Raw genomic sequence first — 27,840 nt, 5'->3', positions numbered from 1 at the left:
TAAGTGGCCATATTCAGCAAACATTAACCATCTCTCACTTTTCATCTGGGAAATCGTTGAAGTGCTGTTCATTGAGCTGACAGGCTCTATATTTAGCAGAGGGGTCTATAAAAAACCTTGTTTATAGGGTCAAACCGATAGGTCGCCAACTGATAAATAAATTTTCGCGCTTCCACCAGTTAATCCCTTCCAAAACGAACCCTGCGTGAACGTTTGAGACTATCTTTTTGTTCTCTTGTAAGTTTTCCCTGGAGAGTGTTCCTCGATCTAATGCAGTTCTTGTGGAACTGTCACAGACAACATCCGATTTGAAGATTTTTCCCGCATGTTTTTACTCCAGTGATTTCTCGTTATATTTTACGTGTATAAAAAATTTCTGGTAACTCAAATTGAAGCGTAATCTCGTCCTGAATTTATTTATTTTTGCCGTGTTTATAGTTTTTATTCGATCGTTCAAATAAATAAACTGTATATTTGCGTATCTTTTATGAAAGTTTCAATCATGTTTTAATCTCCCTTTGACTAACGAGAGAAGAATGACGTCACAGTTTAAACTTTCCTTATCTTAAAAAATTATGAGCTAAAGGATTAGTTAAACATGTTTTAAGGTTTTTTTTTCAGTAATTAAAAGAACTACCATAAAACAGCTGGAGGAAGTTTTTGTAAAATGATTATCTGTGTTTTGGACGCGGAGTTATTTTTTGAACCGAATTTGGGTCGCATTGCCGTCAGCCACGAGCCCAACCAAACATTTCCAACATTCCTCAAATTCTTTTCATGATTAAACCCATTGTGTTCGCTGGGCTGTGTTGTTTTTTGATTAGGCTAATCGGCCAGTCTTCTGGATTGGAAATATCCCAGAATTTTCACCTTCATGAGCGAAACAATCTGCTTGAATGTCTGTTTTAGGGTTGTGTGTGGTTTGCGCGCGTGTATTAAGGCCAGGGTCCAGTGATTGGGGATTTATTGAAGTCGGTGAACGAGAGAGGCAGCGGAAATGTACAGGACACATGTTATGACAGCAATGACGTCACAAGTGTTTTGATATAGCTCCGAGCCAGTTAGAGAGGCCCGCGGAAAACACACCAATGAAAACTAATTGGCTGGCGTAATAATGTCCAATTCAATTCGTGACAGCCAACCCGGGTGACCGGCTCGGGTTTCCCTCGTGTTGTCATTTCACTTTACGTCTCGTAGAAAGGAGCTTCAGTTTCGAGCATGGAGAAATCTGACGGGCAGCTCACGCGTTTGAGCGTGACAAAGACGTTTTCACGCGAAAGGAATCGTATCTAGGTAGCGTGGATTATGACTGCACTGGCTGTATACTTACCATGGGGGATTTCAAGAATAATTCACGCTCATTCTCACAACGCCGAGATTTATGGTCACGTGACAGGACTCCCCCGCAACGAGCTCGGGATAAAAGAGAAACCCCGAGTGCGCATGCGCCCGGCAGCTCCACAGACTCTTCCGTCAAAATGGCGTTAACTTGTAAAGTTCAGTATTTAGATGACACAGATCCTTTTGCAAGCACAAATTTTCCTGAACCTACACGGCCTCCGACGTACACATTCCACTTGAATATACCACTTTTTCAACAAATCGCTGGACTCCACCGGCTGCTAAATGCGCCGCACAATGTGAGTGTTATGTTATTGTTTATAGCGTTGCTCTCACTTCAGCTGAAATTTTGTTTTGTCGTTACTAGTGTCTGTCTGAATTTGTTTCATTGACGTGCTTGACTTTGCTGTTCAGATTGACGATGTGGCGCTACAGCTGTCCCACAATGGATGTTATTTAGATCTGGAGAGCTCGCTGGAAGAGCAAGCCGATTTGTTGGAAGGTTTTTTAGACAGGTTCGAGAACATTTTAATCTGACTGTAAGCTTATATGTTTACGAAGCCGTAATTACCTCTAAACCCACCGTTTCATTCTCTTGATGGAGTTTCACTTTGCTTTATTCTGCTGTTAACTCAATTCCTGTTTTCTTTTGTAGTCGCAAAAACACAATAATTTTGCGGACGGCCCTTTCCGTTCGGGTTCACAACTGTATCGGTAAGTCAAGTATTAAAACATCGCCTACTTTTAGGTTATCTCGTGTTGTTTTTCGGCGGTTTCACTGTATGAGCTCATGTTTGAATGCAAAATATGATTTATTAGCTATTCATGTCCAGGGGGAAGCAGGGAGAGTGATTTATAATCTGAACTGTGTCTAAACTAAACCGTCTGATCCGCACGGATTTTCTCGAACACACACAAATGCCTTGCCAACTGTTGTGAAAGCCCGATATTTATTATGGCTTCAGCTACATTTTGCGTGCCTTATGCTCTTCAGTATAATGTTTGGAGTGGGTTGTTTTGGCTTAAATGCGATAACAATACATCAGCACTACAAGACGCAATGTTACTTTACTAATGGTGGCTTGCCGTTCGTACAGCATGCTGGCATTTCAAGTAGCCCGGTTATGTTACTATTTGCCAGCTTATTTGGGTCAATAAGTCAACAGACGGCTAGTTAGAATTTTGCGATTTCCGCTCGTAGCTCTTAGTTTTGCGATCAAACAAATAAAGAAACCGTAAAACTGCTTTTTTTGTGAGTCCTAACCGTCCTGTTCTGCCCTGCACGAAACAGTTTTCTCTCAGCGCGTTACTGTTTTGTGCAGCGATTTGCATAAAAATAGGTTTGTAATCTTGGTTTGGTTGAACGATCGGTTTACTCGCGGCTTATTTACTTTGAGCGTTTAGAATTACTCCTGTGCGTGAGATTTGGCTATTCGTGACTTCAGATCTTGCCCAGTGTGTATCAGAAGAACGCTTTATCTCTGCACTGGAAAGGAACACTGTCAAGTTCGAAATGTGTCGGGTAGATTTCGTGTTGTTCATTTCAGCATCATGCTGATTTCATCCAGTAGCGGCTCCGGCATTGAGCTAATTTTGTAAAGATGAAAAGTCGCTGAAAATTACCTCGGGAATTTCTACGGAAGACCAGTTTTAGGGAAGCGTTCCAAATTTGTCTTTTTACGTCTGCTTCCTTTTGTGGTTATAATGGAAATCAGGCCATTTTCGGGGTTTTGTTCAACATTTCTTTTGATGGTTACTCACCCGAAACATGACGGACCATATTTAACTATGGCTCTTGTTATTTGTGATGATAACAATGAGCTTGTTTATCATGCGTGTGTGTGTAAAAATTAATCCAATGTTGCCTTATATTGCCAATCCAGTGAGATATTAACAAGCCTTGAACAAATTAAAAGACTGTTTTTCTATGTACAGTCTGAAAGATTATTGTGAATGTCGGTGTTTTGTTTATTTTTCTTTTCTTTTCCTCTGGAAAGTTTCAATAACATTCCCATCTTTTGCTCTCAATTTTTCTGTTGGCTCTGTGCTTTGGGGCAAAACGAGAAAATGCTTGTACTTGGTTTGATCATGTTATTTGAGTTTCGTTAATTTACCGGCATTTTACAGGCCAAGGTTATCAGACACTGTTTGGGTCAAATACAGTATGATAATATATAACATGTACGAAGTCAGTAATCATTGGTATTCTTAGAAAGAACAGTTACTTTACAGCCTTAAGTCGGAAGTTGAAGTTGTTTTTGTTGCAAAGAATGAAAACTTGCCAAATGTAAATCATGTATAATTTTAGTTAAATGTTCAAAATGTATAGGTATGCATTATCGCTTGATTAGAGATTATACAGCCAAAATAGAATTTGTTGTCGAGGAAACCTGTCCAATTTTCTCTAATTTCATTCTCTTGATAAAGGAAATATTAAGCTTGGATATTTTTAAAGATAATTTAGTTACTATAGACCATTAATCCATGAATTGCTGGAAGTAAAATTATGAATATTTTATGTTATTGTGGATTAGTGAGTGCATGTAACAAACAAACCTCACGTTTTCACATGCTACTTTAAGACTAATTGTAAATAAATTTCCCAGACATACATAGTTTTTGTTATGGTCAGTTTAGTACAAAACTGCAGTACTATTTAATTATTCTCTTATATGTTCCAAACCCTTTCGCCAGCTTTGTACCTAAAGACATGAAAATTACCAAATTTAAAATATTATTGTTAATTAAGGACAAGGTTTAGTATTCATCTTTCATCAAGTGATCATTTAAGCTGTTATAAATGCCATGACATTGTGTTATGTGTGCAGGTTAAATTTTGAGAAGATAAAACACTTGATACATCATACCTCGGGTCAATATAGAACATGGTATATACTCTCAGTGGTTTTTACAAAATATCTAAAGGTCCTGAAGTCAAAATGGATTGGAGAACAAAGTTGAAATTGATGCTTGGCAATTACAGTCATAAAAGAATTTGATAACCTGAAGTTAAATAAAAAGGTTAAATATTTTGGGAATTAAGATAGATATCAAGTCTTGTTAGAGAGCCCCGCAGTTGTGAATCATCTCTGTCTAATAGGCAAATCAAAATTTTCCCACTGCCTCATTGAAATCTACTTTATACACTTTGTCTCATCTAAGAACATTTATTTGCTGAATCTAGCTAGGTTGAATTTAATTAATTTGTCTAGTGAATGAATTTGATGGAGAGTTCATTTCCAAGCAGTAGGTATTCTTGTAATTGATAATGTAGCGTCGTGGAATTCCTAAACAAGAACAGAACAACTTGTATACTAAATATTAATTGAGAAAAATAATTTTCAGTAGAATTTACGTAAGACAAATTGATCACCATTTGTTATAACGAAACAATCATTTATAATAATTAATTGATTGTGGTTTTTTTAATAATTATATGCTTTAAGAGAACATTTGAGGCTTTGTTATGGTTAGTAGACTTCTGTAAGAGGTACGGCCTGATATGCGATGTTTTGCGGCCAGTAATGAGCCATTTTAATCCATAGAGAACTGAGCAGGCTTTGAAGGAGCGATCTTTGACAGATCAATAAACCTTGTGATTAGGATGCTAATCATGATCTGAAGATGTTAGCCATGAATGAAATAATTAAATGATTAAGGTCAGCTTTGGACTTATTTTATACATCAAATAAAGTGAATGAAATATGTAATATTTTTTTACTGTTCAAGTTAGCACAAAAATTATCTCACAAGGCTAAAGAATGCTGGGTCAGTAAATCAAGAACGTTATTTTACATGTGTGTATGGGAAGGGACAGTGTGCAGTAAAGTGCTTTTGAAAACAATTATACAGTGCATCTTCATAGTATGATAGCATGTGAACTAAGTGAGAATTCCAAATTATGTCCAAAATAAGAGATGGCCACCTTGCAGAGATGATGAACGAGGCACATCTGCAGATTTGAAACCAAATAAATTCCGCAAAGATTCCACCAGTGAAAAGGGATTCTAAAAGTTGCAGGCATGCCAAAGTCAGATTGTTCCTGTATGCTGGTGCTATGTCCCAGCAGTTCTGGTGGCATGGCTACTGTATGTCACAGGCATGTCTGCAGCAAATGTGAACCACAAGACTTGACCTCTTCAAGCAAAACGGTTTAGTTAATATATAAGAGGAAACAGGTTTCATTTACCATTCCATTCACATTTCTGTGGTAAGGACAAACCCACAAATTGCTAGAATGTTGCAAAAAGGACCAAGCAACATTCAAAATTTCAGCCATTTAGTGTAAAGTGACAGGTATTTTGCCTGACTAACTCCAGTTAAATGACTGAGATTTTTTTGTCTTACAGCAAAACTGCTTGCAGCATCAGGAAGAGAGCTAAGGAGAGCTTTGTTTTCCCTGAAGCAAATATTTCAAGTACGTATTTTTGAGGTTGTAAATTTACCAAGTGTAACCTTGGTAGGTGCTTATTCAATGAAAATACTAAAATTGATGTAGATTAACGACCTTATCTATAGAAACCAGCTAGACTGATTTATGCACCAATTTGTTGACATTCACAAACAGGGCAAAGAAAAACATTAACTCTCTATGAATTAGCAATACCCCGGGTAGTTAACCATTTAACATTTACAAGTTTCAGTCAACAGAAGTTGCTTAACATACACTGTACTAGTTTTGCTACTGTGTAAATATAGAACTTTTTGACAGCATTATTTCATTTTTAGTGGAATTTGGTAACCCACTGATCTAAAAAATATTGGTTGTCATGTGTCTGTACATCTGTACGTCCATACTTCCCTCACGCCCCCTTCATGTAAATCAATGTGAAATGTCAATCTTCAACAATCTAGTTCCCAAGGCTTTTCCCTTAGAGCTTAGGAGGGGCAGGTTTACAACATTCAACTGACACCTGTCAAAACAAGGTATCCGCTGACCAGTATCACATGACCATATCGCAGACTAATCTTTAGAGCTCATTGAGGTCACACATTTTTTGAAGTTGACTGCTGTCCAGGTACAAGTTTTTGACTGGATTGCAGGCTCAAGCCAGGTTAACTTATAGGTATCACGATCATGCTGGGTTGTTTGAAAGGTGGATAGCATTACCCAGCCTTTGAACAACTGGGGCCAGCCCTATAGTCTTGCTTACAAGAGAGATGGCAATATTTTACAGTATTCAGTATTGTTGTTTCACTTTACTGCACTGAAAATTGGTTCCTTACATATGCTTCAAATTTCATGACCTGCTCAGAACTTTACAACAATGAATGGCCAGTTTGTCAGTTTGTGAGTTACACGAGCTAGCTGATGCAAAATGACGAAATCATTTTTGAAACGTTTTTGAGTTTGAATAAAGATTAATTTGTGTAAATACTCTGGCTTTCTCTTTGCTCGATTCTTTGGAAAACTTCACTTTCATACACTGAATGAATTTCTTTGAGTTTCTGAAAGGAAGTTGCAGCTTGAAAGTTGAAATATTCAAGTAACTCGCCGGCGAACAGAAAACTTCATTGTGTGCTGGTATCATTGGCAATTCTTTGTGCATACTAGGATTGTATATTTTAATCAAAAGAAGTGTCACTTTTTTGTTTAGTATTCTCAAAGAATGGTTAAATCATGATACAAAACTAAATGCGATTTTGAGACAGAAATACCGCAATATATTGGCAGCAAGCCCAATACAAAAATATATTTTTCTCTCAACTAGCCGCCAGTATATTGTGGTTTTCTGTCTCAAAATCGTGTTTAGCTTTTATAATCAGGAATTCTTCTTTTAGGCTTGGCTAAATCTATATATTAAATTTGATTAATACATAGCTTCTCTCCATCAGTTTATGTTTTTATTTAGCAGGCAAGTGAGAAGAATTAGGAAATGATCATTTCAGAGATTAACCTTGGACCTGTTGAACCAAATTCTCCTCATAAGAATTACACAAGTGGTATGAACCAGTGGGCCACAGTTAGGAGATTTGTGATTTTGATGTTGTGTTAATTGCTTCTGTTTCTCAGGATGATAAGGATCTTGTGCATGAGTTTGTAAACTCTGATGGGTTAAGTGCACTGATATCAGTTGGACAAGATGCTGATCAAAACTATCAGAATTATATCCTCAGAGGTAGGGAAATAACTTCACAATTTATTGCAGAATTCATCCCAGCATGCAATCCAAATGGTATAAATCAACAAGAAAATTTAAAGATATCATATGTGTCATGGGCCCATCGTCACCAAGCTAACAAAATGTGCCAGGTTTTACCAAAAATCCCAAGTGTTTCCATCAAATTTTTAGTTGGCAATAGTGTCCAAAATCAACAATTTATTTAGACTGTTCAGAGCCCTCTATTTTCTGGTATGTTTATTTGATCGTTGAACGTGCAGACAGAATCATGAGAAAACTGGATACCAGTGCAAAACAGAAGACTTGACTGGGTAGGTGGTCAGGACCAAGATAAATACAGGGGCTGTCGACATCTTTGGAAAAAAGTGAATTCCCCATTTTTCTCCAGGAATGAAAATTCCCATCAGTTGAAAGGCGACAAAACTGTCATCACCTTGACAATGGCCAATCATGATTGCATCCAGGTGCTGTTGCGGCTTGCAGCAATTGTTCTCACTGGCACATGCTGTGATTCGTAATAGAGCGGTTGTTTTTAAAAATAGAATCCTGCTAAGAGAAATTTCAATGTTTCTTTGCTCAAAGATGAACAGGAAGAGGCTGCTGTTGATCTTCTTTGGTCGGAAGATGTTGTTGTAATTTTGCCGACCGGTTTTGAGGGAAGTCTGACATATCAACTCTACGCAACAGCAAGAGAAATGTAAATGGTGTGCATGTTGTTGTTGTCATTGTTTTGCAACTCAGAAGCATCATGAAAGAACAAATAAAACAACTTAGGATTCCTTCCATCGTTTTGTCAACATCGTTTTGTCATCGTTTTGACGACATGCTTCATCAGATTGGAGAAGCAAAATACAAGCTTGTTTTCGGGACGACAGCCAAAGACATTTTGGATGTAAAGTTCCAAAACATGATATAGAATGAAGATTCTCCACTAAACAATTGTGTCATGTTCATTGTAGCTGAAGAGTACCACACTGTGTAACACCTTCGGAATAAGTTCTACACAAATATGTAAGATGTCTTGCCAAGATTCCCAAGCAAATAGCAAGAGAACAAACACATATCCTACAAAAATCAGAAGGACCGCTTGATCTCTGCTTTCTCCCCTTTTATCAGCTTTTTGATGGAGTTGAAGAAGTCGTCTGGGACGACATTCTCAACCCCTGAATGCATGTATGTGTTGTTGTTTGCAAACTGATACTTAATCAAATTAAACAAGCAATTTACTGCTCAAATTTTATTGGTCCAATTTGATTAATTGGTCAAGGGGCAGAGCTGTTAATAACAGGGTGATAACAGGATGAGGAATCTAATAAGTCCACTTTTTTCCAAAGGTGTCTACTGTCTCGCTATTCTTCTTGCTCGCTTCGCTCGCAAACCCCACCCCCCACCCCCACGTACTTCATGCTTGTTTCGCTTGCTTTTTCTTTTGCATGCGTAAATAGAGTGGCTGTGAACAGTGTATTATTTATTTGCTAACCAAAAAATGTCAATCGCGTATTAAGAAACTAAATACCCTTTGTCGCAGCCAAACAATTGAGTTGATGTTTTTGTTAAAATTTATTGACGTTTCTGTTAGTGTTTATACTTAGCAAAAAATTAGTCCTGCTCTGAGGTGGTACGATGGTACTTGTGAATCATAGCAAGGGTTGACAAATTTGGTGAAACAAAAAGTTGCATCCCTATAAGGTTGAATAGAACTGATAGTAGAACTGATAACAGATAGTTTTGCAAAAATTATAAACAAAAATGTGTCCAATGCAGCTGGGCCCTATCTTGTAGTTTTGACCAAGGAATAATGTTATCAAGCTGTTCATTATAAATACTGACAAATTAAGATGCTGGAACAAATAAAATGAATAAGATTCAACAGGGTTTAAAGATTTGTAAACAAAATTCTTATTAACTTTCTTATTGATAGCTATTGGTCAGATAATGCTGTACGTTGATGGAATGAATGGAGTTATCAACCACAGCGACACAATCCAATGGTTATATTCACTCACAGCTTCCAGGGTAAGCTATTGTAATGGTGCAATCAAACCCTGTTCATCTGACATGATAGGACCACACAGTGTGGACATTTCTAGTTAATGTGCATCCATGTACAAATCTTAATATTAACTCTGCATTTTTTTGTCTTGCTACAGTTCCGTCTTGTAGGGAAGACTGCACTTAAACTGCTGCTTGTGTTTGTGGAGTACACAGAATCAAACTCCAGGGTGCTGTATGATGCCATTCAAACAGTGGATAGCAATCAAGGTATGGAAAAGATACCTTGGAAAACTAATAGCAGTTGTCAAATTAACATTTATTGCCAGATGTATGTTATCCTAGTTCTTTTTCATATTGCAGTGCTCTGATGCTAACTACAATGCTACAGTGGTCACATGTTTTATTTTTGTTGAACTTTAATTAAGTTGCAGACAAAGATCTTTAGTCTCGTGTGTTGAGCCAGAGACCCGTGCAAACAAATGCAATCTTATGCTCTCACACTGAAACAATATTATTTCTCGTGCATTTAAGTTTTTGATTGAAATATTTCATTCTGAGGTGAAGATTTGCCACCAAAGCACCTTCAAGAGACATATTTTCACTAAGAATCAAGCAAAACGTCTGAGGCACTTGAATTTTTCTAAATTTTCTGGAGAACACTCCGCCAGACCCCCTGCTGTGTCTGATTTGCTTTCTCTGGGCAGATGCAAGTTTGAGAGTTCTGTGCTGACTTCCTAAGACTTAGGAAAACAGAGCAGATCATCAAAACTATGCATTTCTCTGGAACTAGAGAGACAGTCTTAAAACAAGTTTTGATTTGTACCATTGTTGATCTACAGTCAATGAAAATTCTGATTCATTAATTGTTTTTGGTTCAGAAATAGTGTTTTGAAAATCTAGTTGATTTAATGCACATCAGATTTTACGTTTCCTCAAATGGTTATATTTGCTGTACAGTTCTGAAACCAGATTGCCACCTATAATTTTCTGTACATGTATGTTGGTTGCCTGTTACCAGCACTGAGATAGAAGCTTAGCCATCAGTTGGCAGACTCAGAAAAGAACATAAACATGATCGAGAACTAGTTTATTTGTTCCTTGGTGGGCAATCATACTACGTTCTGGTCAGTCACTGTACAAGAGATGCTGTGATTTTGTTAGCTTATTACATAGTTTGCATTTATTTTTTTCTCAAGCATCTGAGTGGGCCGGAATCCTTGACCGGTCCAGCTTTTTACAATACGGCCCACGGGCCGGGTTTTTTCCCGCTGCCTAAATTTCGCTCCCAAAAGTTAGCAGTAATCGTCAGTCTTTTGCCTTTTTTACACATCCATCGACGATTAGTCAACACAAGTTTATCTCCGTTCACTTTAAAATGGCAAGGAAAGTGACTGTAAGTAAATTCAATTGAGTGTTTTGAAGTTGTGAGAGTTTGCTTAATTGTTTGTAGCTTGGAGCTGTAATGGCGCGTAATCCTGTGTTTCTCTTGCTGTAAAATTTGAGTCAATTTCAGTCGAGTTTACCTCTCTGATCATTGCTGTATTTAGAAGAATTTCTGTGGAATACACTTACTGAATTTCCTCGCTTTCTGCCATTCAATTTACGGTAGAAAAGTGACAAAGTGATTTCAAAAGCAACAACTGACAGAAATTGTTTTTGTAGTAGAAGGTTAAACTTTGCACAAAATTTCACACCGCAAAAACAATATTGGAGAACTTTATAACTGGTGAAATAAATGCAACTAACACAAAGTAGTTCGAAAAAAATCTGTTTTTAATACAGCTTTCTTTGTCTACTATCTGAGTTACTCGCTCGTTGCCGAGACTTTTTACAAATTGTTAGTAGACGGCGCGCGAGCCGATTCAATGACAAGCTAGAGTTGCGTAAACAAACCCATTTGTAATCTGTAAAACTAATTTACTGCAGGAAAAAAATAAACATGTTATTTGCCGGCTGGGAGGTCCGTATGGTGAAAAACTGTGACTTTGGGCTTGAAAATGCTGCCCTCGGCCTGCGGCCTCGGGCAGCATTTTCAAGACCTCAGTCACAGTTTTTCACCATATGGACCTCTCAGCCGGTAAATAACATATCTGTACTCTATAATTACATGTCAAACTAGTCCAAGATGAAATGGAGAATTCTTGTTGGTTTTGCGAGTGGTCTGAATTTGGACCTGTAAATGCTTAACATTGGCATGCATGTTTACTGAGAGTAGATCACAGGAATATATTAAATTAACTACCAGCAGAGTTGTAAAAATACCATTGTAATAATTACTTTTAATTATTGAATTGTAGCTTGTTCAGTTCAGGTTTATGGACATTACAAAAATAGAACTTTACCAATATTCCCCCAATACAGTCCTCACGCTAGTTCAATTTTCATCTTGGATATCTTAATTTTTGTGTTGGTGGGTTAGTTATTTACTTGCCAAGGAAACCACCAGCATATGGCCAGGCTTCTTTTATTCGGATTTTTCGCAAGGCGAATGTTTTGCATGATAAAACAGCAGTCCAACAGTTTACTACTCATGCTATTAAATAAATCAAGGTGAACAAGGATGAGGGTAAACTGAGAGGACTGTCACTGAGAGGAGATTACAGCAGCAGTCTTGTTGTTTCAGTTGACTTTCTGTGTTGTAGCCAGTCATGACAAAGGAGATTGTTTGTGTGTGTAGGTGTCAGGGAATGGGCTGAAGTCATAGGAATTATGACAGATAAAGAAACCCAAGCAGATGAAGAGGTTCTTATTTATGCCATGACACTCATTAATAAGGTATGTACTCTTTACTGTTTGTATTGACCTTGTCACGTCGTACATATGTTCAGGTATTACTTGCGTACATGATTTAGTTTTGTTCTTTAGTTATAGTCAGTATCATTATTGAAGTTGCATTAGGTTGTATCAATACAGTAGCGCATTTAGTTAGTCCCAAAATAAAGGACATTTACCATACTTCTTTAAGGCCCATTGGGGTTTAAGCTTAGCACAGTTAAGGAGGGGTAGCTTATTTAATCAACACCAAATTCTTGTACATTATCAGTTCCATCATCATCTTTATCCATCTGTGTTGCACCGTGGGAGGCATAAGGCCTCTGGTCTCTGTAGTCAAAAATTGAGTCTGAGACAGTGACTAGCCCTCTGCAGAACAGCCATAGTCTCTACACACCAGCTTGTTCAGGGGTCCTGACAGGCCTTCATAACTACTGTAGCAGTCCCAGGATCTACTCCTGTACTTCACCCTGACAGGCAACCCCCTATCGACTGCTGCCCCCCTCCCACAAACCAAGGATGTTAGGGGTAGCTCTTTGGGAGACTCGCCTCATTTCACCCCTGACCAATCAATTTTTTCCTCCTTCCCAATTTCTGCATGACCAGACTTTGCTTGTTTGCCCTCTCCTATGGAGAGCTTGCTATGCAGGCTAGGAGACAGGTTATCAGTTATTACTTGTTATTTGTATGGCACTGCGATCAATGAAGTGTTGTGTAATGCTCTCCAGGTTTTGTATGCCACACCAAACCAAGATGGGTTTTATGACATAACTGATGCACTAGAAGAACAAGGCATGGAACAAATTATAAAGGTAAGAAGTCAAGTATCACAATTGATATATCATACAGCTACATTCCACTCAGTAGCGTTTAATCTGTTGAGAACATGTAGTAATACACACATAGGCAAATAAGAGTCTGCATACGAGCCAAGTGGCCCACCAGGCCGGAGCTTATCCCAGTTTCTGTAGCATCAGGCAACTAGGAGTATTTCTACTCCCCCCTGGACGGGATGCTAGTTCATCGCAGGGTTACCCCCAGCATTAAGTTCGCCGCTACCCATTTATACACCTGGGTAGAGAGAGGCACTGTGAGAGTAAAGTGTCTTGCCCAAGAACACAACGCAATGTCCCCGGCCAGGGCTTGAACCCAGACCGCTCAATCCAGAGACAAGTGCACTAACCATGAGGCCATCGCGCCTCCCATACACACTTATGCATGAGTTTAAAAAATGTTTTCCGTCCATTTTCAGATGCATCAGAAACGCCAGGGAACAAATATTGATTTGGTGGAGCAATTTAATATTTATGAGGTAAACATTTTTGTACACCTTGCTACGTTTGTTTCATAAGTACATGTAAGTATGAATTAATGAGAACTGTAACAAACACTTGTGTAAAGGTATGCTAATTAATGTTAAACCAACAGAGTTGGTTGCCGTGGCTTCAGTAAGGCAACCAGAAAGACATGTTTCTAAGGGGAAGGTCATCACGTCTTAAAAGTACTGTTAGAAGTGACATTATGCCTATGTTTAAATTTTTAACTATGTTGTGGCTTTAAGCATCAGCTTGCGTATGGAATGTGGTTAAGGACGGCAATGGAAATGCTGAAGAGGATGACAAACTAAGTTTAAATTGTCAAAAGCAATGTGTTTTTATATGCTTCAATGAGCAGTTTTTTAAATGATAAAAATGTTGCACCCCCACAAAACAAATGGGGTCGATTTACACTTCAATTTAAAACTTTTACACTTGTAATCTACAAGTTGGACCATTGTTTTTACAAGCGCAGACAAAAACGAGTTTAGTGAAAATTGTTACAAGTCCAGGTTACAAGTGTCCGACTTGTAATTACAGGTGTAGCGCTACACATGTAAAAGATGGTAAGAATCAAATTTAATAAAACTTTTACAGGAGTCCGACTTGTATTTTTACAAGAGTCTAACTTGAAAATCACAAGTACAACGTACAAGTTGCATGTCACTTGTAAACATTGAGTATGCCTTGTAAAACAGATATTGGAGCATCAAAACATGTCGTCCTCTGGTGAAGAGGAACTCGACGAAGCTCCTGAGATGTCAAATTATCGGCCAACTTAAACATGTTGAAGAAAGATGGCTTTTTGACATCCAAAATCCAAGGGAATTTCGAGGGAAGTTTCTTCTTCTTTTGAAAGCGTAACAGAAATATTAATATTTGCATTTGTAAAAATAGATGTGCGTTCAAGTGGATTTTATCATTGTAAGGCTACAACTGTCATTTACACTTGTATCCTGGCTCGTGATACACGTGTAAATTCCAGTGTGGAAAATACTTTTATTGAATCCTTGTATTTACAAGCCGGACTTTACACGTGCAAATTATACTTGTAAAAACTACAAGTGTAATTTCTTTATTGAATTGACCCCTGACGTCGTGTTACACCCTTACCTCCCTATAATGGTCACCACGCTACAACAGCCACTTTCCCTTGTCCCCAGGGTGGCCATTGTGTACACTGTATCTCCTGTACCTTTTGCAGTAATTTACTGTGAAGAATTCTATGCAGTAGTTTACAGTTATTGCTGGGTTTATAACTAAATATCTACATCTGCAATGTATTTTTTAGACGGCGCTCCGAATTGAAGATGGCGACGAAGAATTCCCGGCATTTGGAACCTCTCCATCGATAAGGTATAAAACAACTTGTGCACTACATTTTAACCTCGAATACAGACACCAAAGGAGTAGATCTGAGTGTCCCTATTATGGAGGTGTGTGTATTGTAGAGCAAGAGATTATTTGTGTACTGGTTTTTGCTGGGACTAAGTTAACTGTCTGTAATATAGAGCAGTCTATATTATAGAGGTGTCAGTAAGGAGAGGTTTGAGTGTACATTGAAAATCAAACCACTATTTTTCATTTATTTCTATGATCTAGTGATATCATTTGCCAGAATAAATTTCTGTTTTCTTTCCTCTTTAGACAACGAAAAAGAACAACATCTCATGCCACAGGTAAGGTTTGTTGAGTACAATATCCTTAGTTGTCATTTCTCAACTGCTATTTAACAAGCTTCAAGTATTATAGAGCGACTTTTCTGTTTTCACCTCTTCAAATATGTTTTCTCCTTACATACTATCGTTGCTTTATTTCTATATTGTCTCTGAGAGTTTGGTGTTAGATCGCGACAAAACCATCTTAGTACGTACTTGGTTTATTGATTTCCTTCACTTGGTAGCTTGCGAGCACAGACGGATTGTGTGTTTGTTCGTTGGCTAATCTCCTTTCTGGATATTGCTTTGTTGATACTGATAAAAGAAACTGCACTTTGATCAAAACTGCAACAGGAGTTTCAGATGTTATCAACAAAAACTCCGTTATGACAAGTGTAACAAAACAGCCCGTGAGTCTAAACTACTTTGTGTTGGACATGGTAGGTGACAGAAGACGCAGTCGGAGACACAACTCCGTCAGCCAAATTGATGTGTCATCCGTCACAAAGGGTAGCCTCTTGGCACCTCCAGGGGCAAAACTCAGAGAGGGCTCTATACACAAAGTCGCTAGTGCACCTAATGTAGGAACAGCTGTGAAAGTGGAGCCTCCAGCCTCGCCTGTCAAAACATCTGCTAGTACAACGCCATCATCATCAACAGAGTCTGAACTGGACGAGAAAACCAGAAATCGGCTGGCGAGAAAGTATGTTTGGCATCATAAGGACATATTAGATGTAGTAATTAATGCACTTTAAGGAAATGAGACATTTGTGATCACCACTCCGAGAATTGATTGAGCATGCAGTTTTGGTTGACAGCAGTGAGCCAGTTTGCCAGTGAAAATCTGGAAATGGGCTATTTCTTTGAAAGGTACAGAGACCATCTCAGAGGGTTGTCTACTGGGCTTTGTAGAAGGAGATGGAAATAAAAATTAGTGCAAGTGTCCACTTTTCAGATGTGTTCACTAAGGCCCAGGCCAAACGTTGAACTTCACATGAGATAACTAAATCACAATTTGAGTCGATCGAAACGGTAAAGTTCGACCGTTGAGTCAAACGTCAAACTTAATTCCGATTTAGAAGCAGACGGATAGAACGTTGTGGTGGATCTAAATTTAGTCGGACGAACACAGTAGCGTCCAACGTCGAACTTATCATCAACTTAATTCGCTCAGTTTAGTTCGTCTCGTATGAAGTTTCTAGTTTTACCCGGGCCGAAAAACACGTTATTGACAATGTATGTTATGTAGTACAGTGAAACTGAGTGAAGAACGTTTACTTAAAGAAATGAAAAAAAAAAAACTCCGAAATTTATTTGTACAGACTTCTGTTTGTAATAACGAGGTATAGTTTTGTGGTGTACGTTGTCAGTATTGCAGATACTGTTTTGAAGAAAACAAGTAGATGTTACCGAGTCTCTGCCAGCTGTCCGTAGCAGGGAGGTGTCTGTATTCTATTGTAGAGGTGTTTTTACGGATACTTTATTCAAAGTTAGACAGTGATGTAATTCCTTCAGATGTTACCTCACTTTATGTGATTCATGTTTTGTTCAGGGAGCGCCGTGCAGCCAGACGAGCTGCTCTTGGTATAGCCGAGCCAGAGCAGGAAGAACCTCCAGCCCCCACTAGAACCGAGAGAAGCAGGCAAAGAGCTGACAGTAAAAACAACTCGATTGACAGGAGTAACTTAGAAGTGTCTTCACCTACTAACGGCAGACAACGATCACCTCGCTCATCCCCACGCCCCTCCCCCAGGAGTTCACCCACCCTACCCCGGAGGAGATTCAAGTTTGACGAGCCACAAACCGAGGGTGAGATTTCAACTTAGATTGTTTCGTTTTATTGGATCTTTGTATTTTACAATGTCAACAAGAGACTGTCTTTGTGTATGTGCTCGAACTAGACTGGTAGCGATCAGGGAAAGAACATTGTTTTTAAAAAGGGAAACAGTGAGTGAGTTTTGTTTGCCCAAGGGAGTTAGTGAGTTTTGAACCATGATACGTGACACGTTCTGCAATCGGAAAACGTGTTTGAGTTGGCAGGTATAACAATAAATTTTGTTCATAACACGACTGTTAGGAGAGTTTCTCTGAATTTCGTACTTTGTTTTTGTGCATTGATAACTATTTTTTTCAATATTTCCAGAGCAAACCAGCCACAAGTCAAGAGGAAATAGAGAAGAAAAATCGCGGGCACATGAAGATTCTGGGAGACAACCAAAAGCTGAGGCGTCTAGTAAAAAAACTGATACTCCAGAGCAAATGGAAGAAAAGTCTACACCACGCAGGAAAGACATGAATGTGTCAACTGTGATTAGGAAAAAAACTGCCGAGGTAAAGAGGGCAGACAGTGAACCCTTAGTCAATAATGTTGATCACAATGGATCTTCAGATCAGAGAACTAGTGACGAGAGTGAAGACACTGACGATAAACTTGGCTCCAGTAATGATGATTTAAACAACGACAACGCCAAAAATGAACGAATTTCAGAGGATCATATTAAGGTTCCTAGTCCGTCAGACAGACGGGCTGGCTCGAGTAGCCCTGCCAATGACGCCCGTCGATCCAGTGTCGCAGAGCCTGAAAAGCGCTCCAGTATTTGCGAAGGTTTTCCAGGCTTCCCGAACAAGAAAATGATGTTGTCTATGTTATACGGACAACAGAGGTCCACAGACGACATGGATCGGAGAGGTTTGGAGGGAAATGTACCTTTAGGGGGTGATTCTGTTCATGAAAGAAAACAGCAGTTGCTGTCGGGAGGAGACAATGATGAAGGCACCCAGAGGCAAAATGATATGCTGGCAGTTGAAAATTTAGTTTCTGAGGCTGTGAAAAGATTGAGTGGGTGTATTGAAGTCGACGAGGAGAACGAAACACCGTCTAATGTACCTGAAGGTGAATTTGAAGGCTTGCTAGAGAAGGCGAAATCCAGTCTTATGAAGCAACCTTCAGTGGAGGTACCCGACCCTGCTGCTGAGGAAGAGGCTAGAAAACAGGAGGAGCTTCGGAAGAAGCAAGAGGAGGAACGAAAACGACAAGAGGAGGAAGCAGCTAGGAAGGCGGCGGAGGAAGCCGCCCTTCAAAAAGAACTCGAATGGGAGAAAATGATCATACTTAAACGCAAACTTATTGTGAAAGACTTTAATTTCACTGAATTAGAAGACGATGAAGATGAACTTCTTGATTCCAGATCATCTGCTGCAGATGAAACAGATGCACATCCTCATGGGGGCGTGCCCATGTTTGGAATCCCAGTACCCCCTCCCCCCTTTCCTGGGGGGCCTCCACCTCCACCTCCACCCCCTGGTGGTCCTCCTGGTGGTGTTCCCCCTCCCCCTCCCCCGGGACCGCCAAAGGCGCCTTCGTTGAATGACGCTAATCCAAAGAAAAAGCTGGTGCGGTTGTTCTGGCAAGAGGTTAAGAACTCGCCTCTTATAAATGGTGTGAACAAGACAATTTGGGGAAGTATTGATTCTGTTGACATTGACACCAAGAAACTGGAGCACTTGTTTGAGAACAAAACCACAGCAAAAATTAAGGTAACGCAACTATTTTTAGTGGTTTTCTGATTACAGATTGCTTGCGTTTTGTGCATATGATTGGTGTGAAAATCCGTAACTTTTTTTGTCGGCATGATATTCAAATCTTGAAAATCAATTTGATATCTTGACCCAACCCAACCTATGGTAGGCTTTGTTGCTAGCGCATATTCTTACTTTTTGTCAGGAGTTGGTTATCGTTAAACAATGTTTAGTTCGAATCTAAACTAACGCTAATAGTAGAGTTTCACTGCTTAAACGTGGCTTTTTTCCATAGTCTCAAAACATTTGAAGTTGAATAACTCTTGAGAATGCGAACCTTTATCTAAGACAGTTATTTTAAATGAATGACATAATCAAGAATCTTAACTAGCTGGAGGCATATCGGTTAGCTTTTTGCAAAGCGTGAACTACTAACTATCCTACACTGTAATAGGAAAAAAGATTGCTTGAATGGTGAATTTCAGCTAATAGACTTCCTTATCTTTTAAATTAAACCCAGATATTGGATTCATAAAAAAGGCCTTATTCCCTAGTTGGGAAACTGGGATTGATGATTGCACACGTTTTATTTCACGGTTCATTCACTTGTTCGATTGCAGAAGTGTGAAGGCGAAGACAAAGACAAGAAAAAAGAAATAGTTGTTCTGGAAATGAAGCGATCTCAAGCCATCAACATTGGTTTGACCAAGTTACCTCCCATCAGAGCTTTGAAGCAGGCTATTCTAGGAATGGACAGCGCTGTCATTGACAGAGAAGGAATTGATGTAAGTGCACATAGTCTCTTTCGGGTTGTTCTGTTGCGTGGCGAACAAAATTGGACGGAAGTGTTGTGTGTCAACCACAGCGTAACAAATTTTTAATCTGGTTAATTAATTAAGTAATCCTTATTAATCCTTACGCGATACAAGGCGAGATTGCTGTCATCATTTTGTTAGCGAACGGGACTTTGAGCGCGAAGCCCAGCGACTTTGCCAAGCAGAAAGGTCTCTGATGAGTCCCTTGGCCGGGACTAAACGAGCTGAGCAAGACTAGCCACGAACAATCTACTATCACAAGTAACTTGCAACTTTATTGTTAATTCATAAGGCTTTAAAAAGTCATACCTACGTTCTGAAGATAGCGCTTGTCTAGAATGTAAACTTGTCGTTTGTTCAACTTCAACCAAACCCACTCAAACGTCATTTTGCACCTCTCTTCCATGTGACCGACAACATTCGTTCCCAATAGGCTTTCCTGTTTTGCAAATAGCATGTAAATCTGTAGATGAATATAAAAAACGCTTGACGTTTCAAACCACGTGATCTAACATTTGCATGGTGGAGCGCTGGGGGGGCTTTAAAGCATGCATGTGTTGCATGAAACAGTAGCACAGGAGCCAGATTCGTTTTATTTATCTATTTTTTTTGCCGTTCTTGTAGAAATTACTGCAGTTGCAGCCAACACCAGAAGAGAAGACCAAGATACAAGAAGCGCAAATGTCAAACCCTGACGTGCCTCTTGGAACAGCCGAGCAGTTTCTACTCACAATGTCATCCATTAACGAGCTGGCTCCTCGGCTTCATCTGTGGTCCTTTAAACTTGACTATGATCAGCTGGAAAGGGTGAGACACTCGGCAGTCGTGACATCTGTACTTTGATCTGTGTAATGTGTAAAACAACTTATAATGCAAAGGCGTGAAAGTAAAGCAAGGATCTTTTATCAAAATCTTGGGTGGGAGCATCCTCCGAGCCCGCGATTCTGTTCTGAGTAACGTTCTCAAGTATCATGTTTCCCTATGACGTCGTGCTGTTGTATCTGCCTTCGAAGGATTCGCTAGTGCTAGTGCTAGTTTTTGATTGATTAATGAAACTCGGAAACCTTCCGAATGCTTCTACGAAATGTTTGCCGGAATCTTCGTCTCTGATCGTGCGTGAATGTTAGTTGGAAGTAGAGTTTTAAGTGTGTTTCACAGTTTGAAGATCTGCTCGTCACATTCCTAACTTAACAACTTTGCTTCATTCACAGGAGGTAGCTGAGCCCTTGATGGACTTGAAGGAATCAGTCCAAGAACTTCACAATAACGAAACGTTTAAGCACATCTTGGCTACACTGCTTGCCATAGGAAACTTTTTAAATGGGAAAAAGGTTTGTGGAGACGAGCTTGTAGCTGTTAGTTGGTAGATGACGTGAGGTCGAACTATCATTGATCGATGATAACTGAAGAAGGCTTAGTTAACTGGTGTTTGTGTATCGTTAAGTTATGAATCACCCTCTGATAGTATTTTTTAATTGCTGTTCATTAATTTTTTGATGGGGAGAATACGAACATTCTTGTTTTTGTTGTAGGTAAAGGGATTTCAACTAGATTACCTGGCTAAAGTACCGGAAGTGAAAGACACTGTCCATAAGCAGTCATTATTGTATCACTTGTGTTGTATGGTGATGGAGAAGTTTCCCAACTCGTCGGATTTTTACAGTGATTTGGGCGCCTTACATCGCTGCTCCAGGGTACGTGATAGAACAAAATACAAGCTCCTGATCAAACCTGATCCATCGATCATTTGATTGGTGATGGCTGGCCAAGAAAACTAAAATAAGAAAAAGCCCTCCACGGGGCGATGAAAAATGCCAGTAAAATTCCCGCTAGTCTTGTTCCTCAAATAACGGCAATGAAAGGGATTTTTTATCCCATTACAGCATCTGTTATTTTTGGTCCTAATTTCTTCAATGAGAATGAATTGTTCATTTTGTCCTGCCCAGCCATACTTGTTCCGTTCCTATCCAAAGATTGTCTCCAAAATAACGAATGAGCCCGTATACCACAATATATTTCTTGTTTGTGTGCCTGTTTTGCGGTAAAATTCAGAGGAACAGTTCAGTGGAATAATCAATTGCTTCTTTAAAAAATCGCCAACAGTGGGCTTAATTGGAAATACTTGTTCTCAGTCTCATGCTTTGTTACTTCATTTTGTTTTCACTTCCAGGTGGACTTTGATGTCGTGCTTGACAATTTGAAGAAGTTGCGTGAAAACTGCAAGAAGTCTTGGGAATATTTAAGTATTGTAGCCAAACATGATAGCACCAAACAACTGAAAAGCAAGTAAGTTCCAATCTCCTCTACAAAATATGACCCTCGCTATACGGACATAACTGTAGTGCTGAATGTCAAGTCACTGTTCTGAGAGACAGTCTCGAGACAGAGAGGGATGGAGAGACTTCCTTAAGGGGTGAAAGGGTTTAAGTCAGTCTGTTTTAGAACTGGAGGGAGCTTAGGCTTTTGTATCGCTCCTCATCTCACAAGTAAGGCAATCCAACGAACAGAAAAATTTGGTTATTTTTTTTAAAGATAATCATAGTGAATGATAAGAAAGTAGCAAAGAAACGTCCATAGGGTTTATCATCTTATATTCAAATGAACGTTTCGTATCGAGTTAACTAATGTGACTGCTGTTCTTTTGCCAGGATGAGCGAGTTTTTAGCAGACGCACAGGAGCGAAGCACCATCCTGAAAGTTGTACACAGACGAGTCATTAACAGGCAAGTGGTCTTTCATATGTACGGTCCTCGCAAAAACCACCGAAAAGACGGGAAAGAACTGCATGAAAATTCGACACAACATATTGACGAAAACTACAAAAAAATACCGTCAAAGCTCTATGAAAAGTCATTTTTAGTGGGCCTCCTGTTTTGGGGGACAGGGGGCAAGGGGGAGGGGGCTGCGCCATATCGACGGGAATTTTGCGTTAAAAAAATCTTTGGGTGTATTTCCAAGGGGTATAGCCAAGAATGCCATGTGGCAAGACTCTTAACTTGATGATATGCCGGAGGACGAAGCAAGTTCTACAGTCATTGATTGCCTATCAAAAGTATACTTAAACTGTGGAAACAGGAAGTTTAGCATTGGAAGAAGTTCTGTTTTCTTTTACAAACAACAGGCATCTACAGCAGGCTAATTTTTGCTGGTGGGAGGGGGTGGTGGGGTACTTTGTATCAGAATTTTAAGGTCGGCATACACGAGGGGACAAGTCCCTGCGACTAGTTCTTGCAAAAAGTCGCGGGGACAACCCTTTTGTTTGAACTAGCCATTTTTGTTAAAAACTCCAGTCGCAGGGAGCAAATTTAGGTCCCTGCGAATTCATACTGGTTTGAATTGAAGGGACAAGTCGCAAGGAGTAATCCTGGGGACTTGTCTCCTCGCTGTGTGGCGACCTTTATGGTAAATTTGAAAGAAGATGAAGATATGTGTTGTTAGTATTGTAAGAAAGAAAACAGCTTTGAGATGTAGTACTGTCTGTTCTGTCTTTTAGATTCCACAAGATGTTGTTGTATTTAGGTCTGAGTTCAAGTGTAGCGAAGAACACAAAGGTAACATTCCACATATTTTTGCCAAACACTTGTAGTAAACAAATACAAAAGTTGATTCAATGTTGTGGAAAATGATACCTGCCGGAAGGCGCAACGTGAAAACGGAAGCATCTTTGTTAACCTCTGGTCTCCATTTCCAAATTACCGCTTCTGTACATAAATGGCTTAATTTATACTAGAGATGAATTATCCGACCCCGAATTTACATTAGGAGACGATTTTATCCATCTGAGATGATTTATCCGCCTCAGGCAGACAGATAATTCGTCCTTAGTATAAATTCGGCCAATATCGGATGTAAAACGTTACAGCATATCAAGACACTATCCCCTTGTTCATGATGGTGTATATTGTCATGACCTGTTAGATGGAATTGTGTTAACACTGGAAGATGAAATTAGATGTTGACGTTAATTACTTTGAATGAAGCAAGGTGTTAGTTTGTAAAGACATTGTTGGGCTGCGATTAATTTGAAGTTGATTAAGGTGACTGAAGTTTTTCTCTGACGAACCCCCTAACGTTCGTGACGTCATCTTCACAACCTCGCTGGGGCGGTTAACTTCAAGTTGACAAATAGCTAAGTATTAACTAATTTCTCGACCTTTTTTACACCAGGTCAACGAGTTCTGTAAGATTATCAGCGAGTTTTCATTGGAATACCGAACCACACGAGAACGAGTGATTCAAATGAAGAAAAAGCGAGAGAACTTGAGGGAACGAAGCAAGACGAGAGGAAAGCTGATCACAGAAACGGAGGTCAGAACTTACTGAAAGTCAATCCAATAAAACATACCTGGCGTAGCTTCCTTGCTGATCATATGCTCTACATTAATACCCATGTCTGCTCTGTACATCTGCACATTTGTGGGAACTTTTTCCCGTCAAATCTCGCGTATTTCAAGAGTGTTGACAGTTTAGATATTGGTGCCCTCAGACTATTACATGTTACTTGCCTAGGCCATTCCCATAAAATATTTGTCAGGTTTTCCATCGCTCGACAAACCCTTTTTTTTTTTCCGAAAAGTGAAAAAAAAAAATCACAAACGTTTATGATTCAGGGCTTGACCACACTAATGCATTCTTAACAGTCCGCTTCCGTCTCAACGGAAAACAAAGCAAAATATTTTCGACCACACTTGCGTTTTCGGTTTGTTTTTATCTGTCCACACTAATACGTTTTCGTATGAAAACGCATACTCGTTGAACATTTTCACCTTTCGCCCACACTAAAACGGCCGAAAACGCTGATGGAAATAACAATATACGCTTTTTCTTCACTGTTTTTAAAAGCCTCCGTTTTCACCTATCCACACTAGAAACGATGCGTTTTCAAACGACTCCACTTTTGAAACCGTTTTCGAAAGACTCCGTTTTTATCAGCGGTTTCGGTCGTTTCAGTGCGGACCATAGGCGAAAACGTATCAATAAGTATACGTTTTCATACGACAACGGATTATTGCGAACAGAGCCTTAGGTCATGCACCGCTGTCTTTTTCTTTTTTTTTTTTTTGTCAATATTTCATTTTTGGGGAGTACTTTTCTGAACCAACCTGCTAGGTCCTCAGTCGGGTTTTCAATGTCCCACTATCTTCGTGCTGTATTTTGAAGAGACTTGTTGATTTGTGTGACTAAAGCCGGAGGTGAGCGTGACCTCAGGGGGGGCATTATCACACCCTTGTAACGCTTTCTCTTGTTTAGCTCAGGTTGCTAGACGATCTAATAGATCGTCTGTAGATTCTATGGATTGTCAATATGAAATTTTACGATAATTGCAGAAATTCTTGCGCCCTCATTGGCTAATTTTTATTGTCAATAAGCGGGCAGACACATGAATTTATACTTTATGCGATGCGTCAACGAGCGAGAGCGGACAAGTTGACAATTTGTTATCGTGAAAAACAAATTGATGTCAGTTTTTAATGCGTCTGTCCTGTTATTGACAATCAATTTCATCATAACATTGTCAAAGTAGTCTGCGGATGTCATGACGAAATTCATGATCAATAACAGGACAGACGCATGAAAAACTGACGTCAATTTGTTAAGTATAACGTAGCATTCTCTTTCTCTCATGCCCAGTCCTACTCGGCAGCAGCCAAGGTGTCCGCAGAGGAAAACATCGAGGCGTTCCGCAAAGCTCTGATATCCAATGGAGACGAGGCGGAGAATGCGAGAGAGAAGCTGAAGAGCGCCACACTACCAGGAACACGGAACAGAGTGAAGAGCGCTGGAACATCACGCACTAACTCAGGAATACAAACACTTGATGAATTCCAGGATGACACCACAGATGAAGTTATCAACACATTGGCAAAGTCAGCCACTGTACCGGACTCAAGAACACGACAGGGCCGGAAACGACCCAGAGCATCCAATAGGAAATCAGGTAAGTAAGGGTTAGACGGGAGGGGTGGCAGGGGTCTAGTATCTTTGCGTTACGTAGCGTTCTTGTTGAGGTTTAGAAGGGTGAGTGGATGTCAAATTTGTAAAGGTGTCAGATAAGGGCTAAAAATGACAAAACAGCATTTGTGCAGCTCACTTGTATTAAAGTAACAAAACCAGGAGTATTTTTTACTTGTGGAAGACGTTAGTGCGGGAAATGAATTTTTTTTAGACGGGAAAGGAGAAAGATGGTTTTTGTCTTAAAAGTGGCAGGCAAGGGTTGGGTCTAGGTTTCGCACGTTAAGTGATCAATGTCTATGTTCTCCTTGCAACTTCAGTGCACTTACAACCAGACAAGATAGGAGAATATGGAAATTGAATTCACCAACTAGAGATAGTCGTTTAGCTGTACCACTCAATTCTTTGAAGTAGAATGCAACGGAATTTAGTCCAGATAGAAAGAATAGGCTGCAGTGGAAGAGCCGGTGATCCTATACCAATTAAAAGTCTTTTGATGATTTCACTTATTGTTTTGTTTTTGTTGCAGCTCGAAGGACGCTAAAGAGCGGCATTAGCCCTGAGGATATGGAAAAACTCACCAAACAGTATTTGGACAATATCGATAGCAAATGACGCTAGTCAACTTAACTTAATATACAGAATTTATCCGTAATTATATTTTATACAAAGAAATAGTTTTATGTGATATTTTATTGCAAAACAGTCTGTTGTGAACAGGGACTTTTGTGGGATTGTTTTATAGTGAAAGTGAAGGGCAAAATTTGGATGTCTGTACATAAATTGTAATTTTAAGGACCTTTGTATAGTTAACTTTCCTCGCGGCTTTTGATAAGAAGAAATAGTGGCACATGTTGCGATTGCCGCTGAATTTTGTACTTTATGAAAATAGTAGAGATAGAAGATTTTTTTTTCCTCCTGTAATATATTTTTGTCTCGTCTGGCAAGTTAGGTAAACCGCGAAACAGCTTAAAATTTCTTAGTTCTCCGAATACGAAACAAACAAGGTTTTCATTGAAAGTCAGGTTTAGATAACTGTTCGTGCTCATACGCAGTAGTGTATGAAGTCTATTAGCAATTGGTGACGTCTTGTTTAATCTGGGCGTAACTTTGATTCAGATTTTTGTCCGTTGTAAACTATGTTCGCTATGATGCAGATGCAATGAATTTTGTAAAGAATAGTAAATGTAAAGCTTTGTTTTCTTCCGTTTTACCTTAAAGAACTTCAAAAACAAGTCTGGAATTGATTTCGTTTTTTCATGTGAGCCTCGGTCCGATGTTACTGTTTTATTTTCTCAAGCCTCGCTATCGGGCGTACAAGCTGTTGACGGTTTGAAATTGAATTAGTGACGTATTTACATGCTATAGCGAACAAGGTTTATACCGATCTACATGCCCGAGGTAGAACATAGTAGACACTCTAACCTGTTGAAGTGAAGGATGTTATGATGAATCTTCTCCTGAACTTTTACACTTCCTAGAAAACGGACAAGGATTGGAAAATTGTCAACAAGCAGCGATTGTGAAATTCTTAAAAGTAACATCATTGACGAGATCATTAACATTTTTGAACTTGCATGCGAAACGGTTAAGCGCCAAAATTTTGTTCCGCGTAGAAAGCAATAACTTGAAGTGGTCCGAAGATTATCCGATGTCGTCCGAAGATTACCCAAGGATCACTTTGCCGGATTTGTTTTCCTTCGCGGTAAACCCACTTCTGTGCCAGTTGTTTTAATTCGTCGACTAGTATATATTGGTTGTCTTCCGCAATCTTCTTTTGTTACTGAAGTATTATGTCGATATCAGTTTACAAGCAGGTCTTGTAACTGATCTATTTGCAAAGTGTGATAGTGAATTTTCACGCTTTTTTCCTGCTACATAACGTGAAGAACAACGCCATTTTCGTGTTGATGTGTTTGCTTCTATTTCAAAACGAGTCCTGATTAAAACCATTCTGTTGAAAATGAACTTGACTTGCACTTTCACTTTCTCCTGCAAACCAAACCACTTTTCAAACGAAAATGTTCTCATCAGGAATTCTTTTAGAAACAGAGACAAAAGCAGCTGGAAAATGGATGATTCAGGCTTCACGTTTGGAGAATGAAGAATTAACTTGGTAGATAGAAAATTATGGGTACATGCAGTACGTGATGAGTCATGAACTTTGTAATGATGAGGGATGCTGGGTTGTTTTATAATGATAGCGATCGATTCGATTCTTTATCAGGTTTTATAGATAACAACGTCAGTTTGCTACTATTCTATAGCCAGTTGATTGGCTGATTAAATAATCTTGTTTTCTCTTGACATTCTCTTTGGGTGTTCTTTAATAAAGAATCCAACGTTTGAA

General features: G+C 39.2%; 1 protein-coding gene across 1 annotated transcript; it reads left to right on the top strand.

Moving 5' to 3' along the window:
• The first annotated feature begins 1,153 nt into the window (after positions 1-1,153).
• LOC110059827 (FH1/FH2 domain-containing protein 3-like) lies at positions 1,154-27,840 on the top strand. The gene is made up of 25 exons (XM_089277122.1): positions 1,154-1,640; positions 1,756-1,856; positions 1,997-2,055; positions 5,691-5,758; positions 7,355-7,460; positions 9,385-9,479; positions 9,614-9,725; positions 12,136-12,233; positions 12,959-13,042; positions 13,483-13,542; positions 14,838-14,902; positions 15,194-15,225; positions 15,649-15,907; positions 16,757-17,013; positions 17,348-18,741; positions 19,344-19,508; positions 20,163-20,345; positions 20,750-20,869; positions 21,071-21,232; positions 21,709-21,824; positions 22,187-22,261; positions 23,032-23,089; positions 23,706-23,846; positions 25,170-25,476; positions 26,020-27,840. The coding sequence occupies exons 1-25, from the start codon at positions 1,332-1,334 to the stop codon at positions 26,103-26,105; spliced, it is 4,512 nt and encodes a 1,503-aa protein (XP_089133248.1). The 5' UTR covers positions 1,154-1,331; the 3' UTR covers positions 26,106-27,840.

This window comes from Orbicella faveolata, unplaced genomic scaffold (genome assembly GCF_042242905.1).
Source record: "Orbicella faveolata isolate gen_17 unplaced genomic scaffold, um_ofav_v1 contig_46, whole genome shotgun sequence".
NCBI classification, from domain to species: Eukaryota; Metazoa; Cnidaria; class Anthozoa; order Scleractinia; family Merulinidae; genus Orbicella; species Orbicella faveolata.
The sequence above is the reverse complement of the archived record's forward strand: the minus strand, read 5'-3'. Positions and strand labels throughout refer to the sequence as shown.